This window comes from Drosophila mojavensis, unplaced genomic scaffold, assembly GCF_018153725.1.
Source record: "Drosophila mojavensis isolate 15081-1352.22 unplaced genomic scaffold, ASM1815372v1 contig_81, whole genome shotgun sequence".
In the NCBI taxonomy this organism is placed as follows: Eukaryota; Metazoa; Arthropoda; class Insecta; order Diptera; family Drosophilidae; genus Drosophila; species Drosophila mojavensis.
Window position 1 is genome coordinate 5,166,076 of NW_025318907.1, and position 12,999 is coordinate 5,179,074.

The 12,999-nt window shown below is 37.7% G+C and overlaps 1 protein-coding gene across 1 annotated transcript; it reads left to right on the forward strand.

The window, feature by feature from the left end:
- The first annotated feature begins 2,379 nt into the window (after positions 1–2,379).
- On the forward strand, positions 2,380–8,300 carry LOC6580774 (retinal homeobox protein Rx1). Its single transcript, XM_044011272.1, has 3 exons — positions 2,380–3,080; positions 7,642–7,835; positions 7,897–8,300. The coding sequence occupies exons 1-3, from the start codon at positions 2,747–2,749 to the stop codon at positions 8,218–8,220; spliced, it is 852 nt and encodes a 283-aa protein (XP_043867207.1). The 5' UTR covers positions 2,380–2,746; the 3' UTR covers positions 8,221–8,300.
- Positions 8,301–12,999: the final 4,699 nt, after the last annotated feature.

The following is a 12,999-nucleotide window of genomic DNA, read 5'->3' on the forward strand; positions in this document are numbered from 1 at the left end:
CAGCAGCTCCTGCTGCTCCCCCTGTTCCAGCTTTTGCTTTGTTCCCCAACATCTGCCAGTGTTCGTCAACAGGCATTGAATATTTATCGCTTGGATTCCTTTGCTGCTGTGATTCCATGAGAACAAAATTGAAAATGTGCCACTTTGTTTAATTTTATGCAAATCGATGTCGTCATGCGGTTATATTGAGATTGCTATTGGTATTGGTATTGGTATTGGAGTTGGCATTGGCATTGGTATTGGTTTTTGGTTATTGCTGTCAGTGTTAAGTAACACCCTCTGCTGTTGCCATCTCGCTCGCTCTTGCCCGGGTTTTTAATTAGCATTTGACCAGGAGGCGGCCCCACGTGTTGCATGACTCTCGTCCTCGTATCTGTTGTCACACATCTCACATCTCACACATGCACATGCACAGGCACATGCAGTTGCAGTTCGTGAATTGCAATTTATTTTTGCCATGTTGCATGCCCCATAACCGCATAACACGAAATACACCACAATGCGGTTTTGGTCACGATGCCAATCCCCTCCCGCTCATCTCTCTCTACATAATGGCGTATTTATGGAAATTTCGAAACAAGCGCAGACTTGTGAAATGCGAAATGTGAAATGGCAAATGATGCAAACAGAAGTTTTGGCAAATGCCCTAAATTATTTTCCTTTTTATTGAGCCAAACAAAAAATGCATTGAAGATTGGAAAGTTTGCTGACTTTAAACAGCCAACGGTAGAAATGGAATTTTCTTCTCCAGGAAAATATTTATTTATTGCATACTTTTGGGAGCATTCACAAAATAGAACCACAGTTCTTCATATATATGTATATACATATGCATGCACAAATTTAAATAGAATTTCCTTATTCTTTTCTATTGTTTCTGTTAGTGCCCCACATATAAATCCACATCATGAGCATTCCGGCTGTATTATTGAGATGCCTGTCCGTTGTTGGAGGCATTCCGGCCAGCCCATGCTTAGCTCGGACCACGCCAAGTGCAGTTACTTTCTGCTATCTGACAACATTAAAACTGTCTGCTCAAGTTTCCAACTTACCAGAAGAATTTCAGCTGCTCTGTTCTTTTTCTCATGTATGTATGCATGTGAGCATGTGTGTGCGCCTTGCAGGTAAGACGTATTACCAGCGCAAAGCCACGCCCAGCTGCTTTCAGTTGCACGCGAGAAATGTTTCGTGACAAAGAATTTCAAAACTGAAACTGAAGAAAAACGTCGGAGAGACATTGTAAAGCGTAGCAAGTAGCGCAAAAGTTTGAAGTTTTATTAAAAATACACACCGCAACATTTCTCAAGAACTTTGAACACGAAAACGTGAGATAATTTGTGAAGCCAAACCCAGGACCACAGCCAACGCCAGCGCCAGCGCTAGAGCCAGAGCCAGAGCCTGAGCCTGAGCCGAGGCCGCAGTAGAGTGTCAAGTACTTTGGATAAACTTCTGTAACAGCTCAATTTGAGGGCACGAGAGTTGGCTTGTCAGAAATATTATAATTTCAGTAGATAGCTGGCTGGCGGCTCCTAATGAGCAAATGTGTGCTAAGGAGTTGACTCTGGGCCAACTTTGCCTCACTCCGTTCAGCATCAGATAGACCAAATTCACCTGCTCTCGGCTCTGGTTTCTATCACAGATCAAGGGAATCAATTATCAGCCAGCAAATAGGGAGGCACCGACGGCAACTGCAACTGCAATTGAGCTGCAACAACAGCAACTGCAGCAGCCGCGCACTGCACTTAACTGACAGTTCCGCCCACGGTGCACGCCCTTGCCGCAGGCAGGCATGCATCCTTGCCCCCGTTTCGCTGCTTGTCGGGCGATGCCTGGCAATGGCTCGAAACATTAACATCATGTTGTGGTTATGGAAATTAGCTAACAAGGATGACAAACATTGTGCGTGGCAAGATTTATGCGCTGCATGCAACTCAAGAACATGATGCAACGCATCCTGTGAAAATGGAACACAAACACCAACAACAACGACAACAACAACAACAACAACGACAACAGCAGATGCCCAGCAAGGACAATTGGAACTCGAGCATTACGCGACCACTAATTGGTATTTATTGCCACTTAAATGGGCCGAACTTGTTGCTACTTTTCACCTCGTATTTCATTTGAGTTTTTCCGTTCGCCGAGCGGCAACGCCCACTCAAAATGTCGGCGGCAGGCGTCGATCTCGCTGCGATCGGCCAATGGCAGCCGGGCTGCTATAATTAGCGATCGCGAGAGAACGAGAGCAAACGCACTTGAGAAGAGTGAGCAGGGTGAGCAGCCTGAGGAGAGTGTGTGTTTGGGTGTGTGTGTGTATGTGGATGGATGTGGATATGTTGAGGCGGCTCGCATCTTGAGGCTAATTTCAGTGGGCACACGACTTTGGCACGGTTTAGTATCGTTGCGACAATTATCGTAATTAACTCGTTTATGTGTTGTGTGCTAATCCAATTAACCAAGTTCGCGCAGGATGCCCCCAGAAGCAGCAGATGCAGCCGCGCAGTGAGAAAACAAAATAAATTAATTCAATCAGCATCCAATTAGAAAGACAAATGAAGAATTTTAACGCACAATTCGCACGCCCAATTGAATTGTGTGTTTCTCTGCCCTTTTCCTCGTATCGCCATCGCCATCGCCATCGTCACCATTGCCCGCATCATCATCATTATTAACAATTGCCAATTAGGGAAAACAGTGATTGACCAAGTGATTTGCACAAGAATCTCAATTCAATTCGCCAGCCATGTTAAACTATCAGCAGCAGCTGCATTCCATACCCGTCGGCGGTGCCGGCAATTTCTATTATGCCGCCTCGACAATGCCGTCGGCGACGTCCAATGCATCCGGACCCGGTTCCGGGCCAGCTCACACCTTGGCATCCAGCGAGGCGACGTATGCCGCCCCGCCCCTGGAGCTGGATGAGAAACTACATCAAGCCTCCTACGTCAAGGATAAGGAAATTGCAAATCGCCGAGAGCTGGACAAAATGCATCGCTTCTCCGTGGACAATCTCATCGAACTGAAACAGGATGCGTTTGCCAAGAGCAAATTATCCATGGAGCTGGCCAATAACTTTGGTAAGTTACAATCTATTATATTATTATATTATTATATTATTATATTATTATATTATTATATTATTATATTATTATTATTATATTATTATAATATTATACATATTATTATTAAATACAAAATTGGGATCACATTCGCATCAGTCACAGCCATATAATCAAAATGTCATTCGTTTCAAAAGCGACTTTTAATACATTTGAGGTAATTTTTAATTTAATAAACACTCTCAAGAGACTCGCCTATATGTGAGATTTTCTAGATATAACAGCCTAATTATCTATCAAAAATGTATATTTTTACGTCACATTTAGGATAGATCCTACATTCCACATAATTACGTTTTCTTGACATATGTATAATAATTGGTTTTTTTTTTTTTCCAAATATAAAACTAATTGTAAAAGCAAAAATACAAACTTAATATAAATTATAATTTTTTTTCTTAAGAATTTTAAGTTTTTGCCAAGATTTCTTATATTTATTTACAAAAGTTGATTATAATAACATTGTACAAATATTTTAATAAATATTTTAATCTTCTTAGTTTTTGAAAATTTTATAATATTTCAAATGAAATTATTGACAAAGTTTGTTGGTTTGAAAATTTAGTGCGAAAATACAAAATTATTAAAATGTTTAATAAACGTATTTAAAAAGATTTTTTTTATTGCAAATATACATTTTAGTATTATTTTGAACATAATTGTAATTATCCTTTAAATATATAGATTAATATATAAATTATAGATACATAGAAATATATACATATTTTTATATATTAAAATACCTTTAAAAAAGTACATAATCTACATTGATCTTTCAATTGTTATATTAAATAAATTTTTTTTTTTTTAGAAATAAAAAATTGCTTAAATAAATATTTTAATGATTTGTCTAATCGCTTCAAAATCAACTCAATATTGATATTAAAGATAAATTTTAAAAAGGTTCTTAGCTCAGCATCCGTTGCATCTTTATGATTTATTAATATTATACCATAAATGATACAAATTTAATAATTTATGGATTTATCGCATTAATTAAAATCAACTTAAAAGTGTTTTCAATCAAATGTATTTAATAATTTATCACTCCAATATATTCGATAAGCTGATTTGAATTTGCAAATGATGATAAAATGATACTTAAATTGGCTTTCATTTGTTAATCCCTACTATTCACTTAAGGTAGTTTAAAGGCATTTTGTAGTTTATCATTTCGACATGCCACACGTCTGCTTCAGGGTGGTAATCATCGGGCTATACATTCCGTGTAGTCAGTTTCAGTTTTTTTTTTTTTTCCTTAACCCAACCAAATCTTTTACCCACGCCATTTGTCTCAATTTGTCAGCGGAGCTGTCCGCGGGATGGCATCGTAGATCAGCCCAGGCGCTCCATAAGAGCAACTGCAGAGCCGCACGAGGTCCCAGGGGAGGAGTGGGAAGACGAGCTGTTTAATTTGAATTGCCAGCGAATCGGGCAAGCAGCGATAAAAAACAGTTGCAGCTTAATAAAATAAAATAAAATAAAAAAGCGGAGCACGAAAACTCCAAATCGAAAGGGAAACCTCAATCAGATTTGTGGATAGGCATGGACATGGGCATGGGCATGGCTAGGGAAAGAGAGCCGAACTGAAGACGGGCACATGTTACAATCCGAGCAATGATAAAAATAAACACACACGCCTCTGGTCTCAGCCATTTACTGTGAACGTGGGATAGGGGCTGCAACTGCAACTGCAACTGCAACTGCAGCAGCAACGGTAGCGGCAACGGCAACGGCAACGGCAACGGCAACTGCAGCGGCGACTGCGACTGGCTGGGATGTGGCTGGTCGTTTTATGCTCCACTTGGAAAATATAGTCGTTGGGCTGCGCTCTTTGGCGCTTCGGTTGTTCAAAGGCATGCGGCCTCTGAGGGAATATCATGTCAGCTTTGATTACGTTTTGTCATGTTGACAATGTTGAAGTGTTGTCTGCAGTCGGAAATGCAGCTGAAAGGGGGAAAGCAAAGAGGCGCAGCAAAAAGAGGCACAGCAACTGTGTGCGTGGCCAACGATTGAGAGTTGACTCCTGATAGCATTGCCATTGCCAGCAGTGACAATGAGCTGCGTATATTTCATAGCAAATTATACCGCTGACAAGAGCACGGGCCTAAAACCAGGCCAGGAGACAACCCGGAGCCGGAGCAGGAGCCGGAGCCAGAGCCACGCCAGCGCCCGTGCGCTCCTTAGCTTTTTCGCACAGCAGCAATGGAAAACGAAAAAAAAAGAAAAATGAAAAAAATGAAAAAATGAAAGAGAAATATGCACACAAAGATGAGGCTGTCATCCATTTGGTTGTGCAATTGGCGGCGGCATAAATGAGCGAATGTCGCCCACATATGGCACCTAGATGTCATGCATGAGCTGTAGTTGCAGCTACCCAAATAAATCACATGCATAACTATATCTACTTGTATGTATAAGTATATATATATATGTATATATATGTGTGCAGATATCTACATATATTTGCCTTTGGCATGCGTGCGCATAATATCATAAATTTTCAGCTCATTTCAATTCAAATTTATCATTTACGAGCTAAGCATCGCATACAGCAATACATAACATGATTTTCATTCAAACAAAGCAGAAAACATGGCTATGTGAAAGTATAGAATTTTATAATCCATTTTATGTTACACTACCAAGAATTCCTTAAACGAATATCGCTGCGGAATCTCTAGTTCAATTATCAAAAAAAAAAAAAAAAAAAAAAACGTAGAGCAATATGGTTTTTATTAAAATTTAAATATAGAATCTTATCAATTTTGTATTAAAATTTAAATAAAAGATATTAATTTTTATAACAGATCGCAAAAAAAAAAAAATATTAATAAGAACGAAAAAATTTAATTTACGATGTTTTCCAATGTTACTTCTATGAACTCAATATGGATATTTATAAAAAAAAATAAATAAACGGAAAATAAATCTATTTATTAGAATATAGAAAAAGTTTATTATTGAGTGAACAATATGTTATGAACAATATATAATAATACATAGAGGATACTAACTCTTTTAAAATGGAATAAATTTAATTTGTTGTCTATATTAGAAATATTTTAAAGACCCAATTCTCTTGATAATTAGCATTATTCTTTTTAAATACTTTGATCATATTTTTCACTTGCTAATCTCAATTTACTTATCCATTTTGAAGGTATTTAGTAGCTCAGCCTGTTTTTAGTTGTATATACAAATGTATACATCTTGGTTGAGGTCCTCCAGTCCACATGAATGTCCAACTGTGTGTATACACATAATCCACTTATCGTCAATTTCTTTTTGAGTATGAAATTTTAAACATTTACTAGGAAATAACCCCATCTTACATATAAGCATATTGAATGCGTCCACTTGAAGTGAGTAAGGCAAACCGGGTTAGTTAGGCTTCTAAAATTTTTATTCATTTAAATTGAATATTCTTTGAATGTTATTTGTTTTCTAAAAACCCTGGAATTTTGAAAAGCTTTCTACAAGAATAAATAGCCTAACAAGCTTAAATATAAATTTAATCATACAAATTTTAATTTCAATAAATAATTTAAATGCATATTAGAAAGATTTATAGAATTCCCGACAATATTTGAGAGATTTTTGATAAACAAAAGTTAAGACAAATTTGAATAACATTCTTCTTATAAATAAAATCCAGGAGTATTTTATCTCAAGTGCCTTGACTGCTAATACATTACTATTTATAATTAGAATATTAAATATTATCATTTGCATTAAAAATAACAATGATATTGATTTCAATGGAGCAAAAAATTTGAAATAATATACCTAAAATATTATTTGTAAAGCTTCATTTATTTTTAGACAATACAGTAAAACGAATTCTCTTATAGCGTCGGTACGGTTATTGCGATGAAAATGCTGGCCCGCAGACAAACTTGAGCAAACTTATACGGTTATACGGTTGAGATTTATTTGCAATTAAAGTTCTTTTTTACATATTGCCTTCTATTGGCTGATATAAGCCCATTATACAATGTTTTGAATGGATTCAGGTTATGGAATATTTATGCATACACTCTGCATATTCTATTCGGCTGTTGTTCTTTTTTATCATCTTTGTCTTTCGTCTGAAATCAATTAGTGAAAGTAGCTGTTCGCTTAATGTCACAATTTCGGTTTAATTAATAGATCGTAAATTTGTGGCGTTTGTTTTGTACGTCGGCTTGCCACCTAAAATTAGTAGACAGCTGCCCGAGCATGTTGAAATATACATACACTCACTCATATAAATATGCATGTATATAAATATATTTTATGACCCATGCCAAATGTTTATGACCCTCCCGTTGGGTACAGCGCCAGCGAAAGGATCAACGGGAATGCAAAATTTAATGTGTTGAGAAACATAAAAGTACGCCCGAAAATTCTTTGGCTGACAAATTAATAGTATATGTCCGGGCTCTAATCGATTATTTATGGGGCTTCCAAGAATCTCAATAAAAGCCAAAGATTTTCTTATTAATTGTTCTATAATTGTCTTCCGTTCTCGTTGTAGGCGGCGGCGGTGCCGTAGATTACCCCAACAATCTCAGCTCGGGGCATTCCAGGAAGCCGCGTCGCAATCGCACCACCTTCAGCTCAGCTCAGCTCACAGCCCTGGAGAAGGTCTTCGAGCGTACCCATTATCCGGATGCATTTGTACGCGAGGAACTGGCCACCAAGGTGCATCTGAGCGAGGCACGAGTGCAGGTAAGCCACGGGTCAACTTAGCCAACCATATGAACCCTTTGTAAGCTCCGATCCACCTCAGGTCTGGTTCCAGAATCGTCGTGCCAAATTTCGACGCAACGAGCGCAGCGTCAGCCTCGGTCGTCCGCTCTTGGACACGTCGACACAGCTGGTGCCGGCTCCGGTGCCCAACAATATGCACAAGTACCCCAATTTGACGCACAGTGCACCACCCGGTGCATACGCCCTGAACTTTGCACCACTTGAGCTGCGCTCCTGCCAGAACTATTCCAATTGCTATGGAGGATTCGGCGCGAACCCAAGCAGTGCCAATGGCGTCTGCTCCTTCTTCGGGGCGCCCAACTACTGTGTGAACTACGCGAAGAATGCGTATCCCTCGCTCTGATGGGCGATGGAGCCAAAAAAAACTCTGTATTTCAATTAGCACAATTGCATTATTATAATGTTATTTATACGAAATTTATACCTGACTAATATATAAATATAAATATGTATATGTATATATATATGTTTATATAGTAGAACTTTTAATAAAATATGCTAAATTAATCGGATTCTAATTTGATCTGAATGAGCTCAGCGGCGCGCGACTTCAGAGTTCATTTTACATTTTCTTATAGTTAAATTGCGTTTCACATTTAAATATTCATAAACAAAAATGGCAAAGGGGGAGACAAAAGAAAAAAAAAAACAACAAAAACATTTTTATGGAAAAAACCAGAACAATTTATAATCATCAACTATGCATATTTTGCCCTATCATGAATACTTTCCGAGCTTTTCAATTATTTAGCTGTCACAGGTTTGCCAAATTAACATCGCTGATTTAATTATGTACTTTGATAGATGAATTAATTAAAAATTCATATGCGTATCTATGATTACAAGACTCAAATGTGTGAGCTTACACATATATATATATGTGTGTGTGGGTGTTTGTGTGTCTTATACGCATGTGTAAATTTGTATAATAAAACTTAATTAAAGTCGAGCAACAAAAAGGAAAAGACTCTGGTAAACTTTTCCAATCCACATCACCATTGAAGTACATTAGGTTTGCGGCTAACGCAATTAAAAAGACAGATTGCCATAATGAATGGAAACTACAGTGTGTTGAAACCTGTCTGAGACAGCAGGTAAATTAAGGTATTTATGTAACTTAGATTAAGTTTCAAATGACTTTCTACTTTGTATGCAGGGAGAGAGAGAGAGAGAGAGAGAGAGAGAGAGAGTGAGCAAGAGTTATAGTCAATGGCAGCTGAGCCAAAACTTCCCAAAGGATTTAATGCAAATCTCTATGAGCCCATCTAATTTATCATACAATAAAGCCTCAACACGATTCCATACATGAATAACTGAGAGTGTTCTACAGACGGGTATGCACGACTGCCACATACCCTTGTCACTTATATATTATACCTATTTTATATATATGGTTTTATAATACTGAACGTAACAGGGAGAAGGAGGCGTGAAAGAGCCCATAATGCACACAGGACAGTACAGGACGATGAGGAGCTGAGCTGATGAACCCATGTCCATATGTCCGTCTGACTGTTCGTATTACTGGAGCCATCTATAAATGTTAAATTAATACTTATTTTCCATCGATGTCTCATCTTGAGAATTACTTAAATACTGTATATGCTAGAGACTTCCGATTTACTTTGTAGGTACTTATATATATACATGCATATGAATGTAAGGTCAATCAATTTTTACTCGTTTTTTATCGGGTATTTATTCGTCTCTTTGAGTTTTTTTGTTTAAGAATTTTCCACGACGGATAAATATAAGCGAAAATAAAGCCACAAACAATATGAACCAAATATTTTGATCAACGCTTGAGCATTTGTTGTGTGACATATTCCCACTGTGTTCCGTCAATTCGCCGGGAAAGATCAGGCCCGTAAATTCATTAATGTATGGAGTAATGTAATCCTTGTTTTTGGGGATCGCTATATCCTGTCTCTCATTGGCAGCTAAGCAGCTGGCGATCAGATCGTCGGTGAAATCAAACGAATGATTAATACATTCAATACTGGATTGCTTAAATTTGAAGGTGGTCAGCGTATTATTTTCTCGAAGGCAATGAAAAGTCCTGTAATCGATAATATCTACTCCCAAGCAGCTTTCGTAAAAAGACTCGCCATAGATAATCACATAGGTCTTCGGCAACGTTGCCAATTCATATATGGTATAAGGATTGCCTGTTTTCAGCTCATATGCACTCCACTTACGTTCGAGCTCGTCCGGATAAATATCAGAGCAGAACTTCACCCAATCTGGTACATAGATGTAGGAGCACATATCGTTTTTACTTACGGAAAACATTTTAAAATATTTTTATTCGGATGGGACTTGAAAGTGGAATGGAAATTGTAAGCTGGCTCTTATGATTATGAAGTTAAAAACTTGGCCTAAGCTAACCCGATCTACGCAGGATCGATTGAGTATATTCTTAAAATTTTCTTAGTTTTATCTCTAGTATTGAATCATTCTACCTTCTTCAATGGGTTCAGGGTATAATAAGTATGCCCTATAATAGCAAACCACAATAGAACCACATTCAGGGGGTATCCTCGGCGAGTGTGCGGATACTCACTTCTGTGCCATTCGCTTAATAGACAAAAGGTTAACAAGTACTATGAAAAAGTTTAAATGTAAATAAAAATTCCTTTCTCATGCCGGCCTGACAGGCCACAAAAATGCAAATTAACGTTTGGTATGTAAGCGTTATCTGCAACTAATTTGCATAAAGAGCAAGTGTAAGAGAAATGGAATCAGTGTGAACGAGTGTGTGTGTGTGTGAGTGTTTGTATGTGTGTAGTCTCAACATTTTTACAATATTTACCAAATGACAATATGGCTTGAGAGGCAGCACAAAGGCAAAAAATGCGTTTGGTCCCTTATTGCGATGCGGCAAAATAGTTGCAGGCGACACGCCAAGGGATGGCAAATTAACCGAGCCACGACATTTGCTGACATGCTACATGTTGCAAGGCAACAGCACCCTGACAATGTAAGTTGAAATAGAGAGTAAGAGAAGAACGCAGAAATGCAGGCAGGATGAGAAATATGGGATTGAGAGAGTGGGAGTGAGTTGGAGTACAAGAAATTCCAGCAACATGCCGCTTCTATCCCTATACCTTCTAAGTGCCGATATACTCATTTCAGCTGGGAGTGAATTTCTACATTATCACATTGAGTTAGTCTGGGTGCAATGACTTGGCTTCAATGTCAATCACCAGCCGAAAGTTGGTTTCCTACCTGCTCGCCCATCCATTAACGGTAGATCTGTTAATACCATATTGAAACAAAGCTTACTGATCTCTTAGTGTACTGGAAGATAATTTTATGTACTCTTGCTCGATGCATTTCATCGCTCATCGGCCAATATTGATGTCTAATTTGTTCTATAAAATTGATCTTTTTAGTTTTATCTGATTTTTTTTATCTATGATTAGATTTTTAGATTAAATATGTATTAGATATCAATGTTAATTCCTTCAAATTTTATGAACATGAACTTCAATTATCACCACATTCAACATCATCAGTGCCCGAATAACATTGCAAGCGATATACTTATATTACTCTTCTATGCAGTATCGAAACTATATAAACAGAGGAGCTCTCAGTTTAGTTGGAGCTGTGCACGCAATTTATGTAATTGCACGATAATTTAGCCTCTGTTAAAAAACAATTATTCAAACAGATGTGCATATATCAAAGCGAGTGAGAGCTCCTACATAGGGCTGACACAGTCCGACTGAGTAAGACAACAGGAGGCACTTCCATTGCCCTCTGTTCTGTCAGATGAAAGACGACCCGAAGCGCAGCCGCATTTTGAGTTGCAGTTGCAATCTTCTTGACAGCTCCTTAAACACACATACACATACATACATAGATGTTATGACGAGGGTGATGAGATTTGTGTGGTACTCAAGCATGTGCTCGAATGATGACGAATTCTGCCTAGTTTTGTTGTGATCCGGCCGGAGACAATACTGTCAAGATTATAAATCATATGGAAGACCTGAAAAAATATAGTTCATGGCTCTATTCTAATCGACGATACTTCATTCAATTAGACATTGCAAATTTCCAACTATATAGTTATAAAAAAAAAAAACTACAACACATTTAAAACTAAAATGCTTATTTTTATGCCTAATTATTATTTTTACGAATGTTAAGCGAAATTCCAATGCAACAATTTCGAACCAAAATTTATGACAAAGACTTTTGACGAGTTAAATGAACGATGTATGGAATTATGCTCCTCTACAATCAAATCATATGAGCAATAGTTGGGAAATTAATCCAATCTGCTAAAAAAGAGGGCTGAGCAAATCAAATAATTTTGACAGTTGATGTTTTAAAATTGAATTAACATGTTCGCCTAGCTTGCTATATTTTCGATGACTTGACTTTGGATTCTTGGCTATGATAATTTTTTATCATCTACTCGATTGATTATAATGCTCAAATTTTTTCTTAGTCATTCAATAAATCTCTTCGATTGTACACGGTGTCTTCGGTACTACGAATTAACGCAACAATCACTGCTCGGGGCAACCCAGGAATCTGCCTCGTTCAGCTCAGCACAGCTGGTGGTTCTTCTTCTGCTTACCATTTCTTTATTTGGCTTACCAAGCTTTGTATGTGACTCCACTATTTATTAACGTTTTTGTGAACAACTATTTTAACAAGAATATTCTTCGAAAGATTGCAATAAGCGTAAATACTGCCACAAAAGCCAATAGCCAAATATTCTGATCAATGGTAGTTCCTTTGTTGCGTGTCTTATTCATAGCAAACTCTTGCAGTACGCCTGGAAAGATCAGCCCCGTATAATCATTTTCGAGCATGGGATTTGTCCTCGGTAGCAATGTATTGTTGATTGTTCCCGCAGTTGTGCAACTTGTAAATAAATCGCCGGTAAACGCAAACGTATTATCAATGCATTCGATATAAGGTCGGAAAAAGGAAAAGCTACGTTGAACTCCATTTGTGTAGGTGCAGTTAATTGCTTTGCTATTGACAACATTGACTCCAATACAGTGATCAAACAGTTCCGAGCCAAAGATAATCAAATAGATTTTTGGAGCGTAACTCAAACGATATATGGTATAACGATCGTTTTTAGAAATATCAAATG

What these genes read in the sequence shown, in the direction of transcription:
- LOC6580774 (XM_044011272.1), top strand. Translation starts at nt 2,747, where the DNA reads ATGTTAAACTATCAGCAGCAGCTGCATTCCATACCCGTCGGCGGTGCC. An exon ending in GGAGCTGGCCAATAACTTTG is followed by an intron (nt 3,081 to 7,641) that starts GTAAGTTACAAT and finishes TTCTCGTTGTAG; the next exon opens with GCGGCGGCGGTGCCGTAGAT. An exon ending in TGAGCGAGGCACGAGTGCAG is followed by an intron (nt 7,836 to 7,896) that starts GTAAGCCACGGG and finishes GATCCACCTCAG; the next exon opens with GTCTGGTTCCAGAATCGTCG.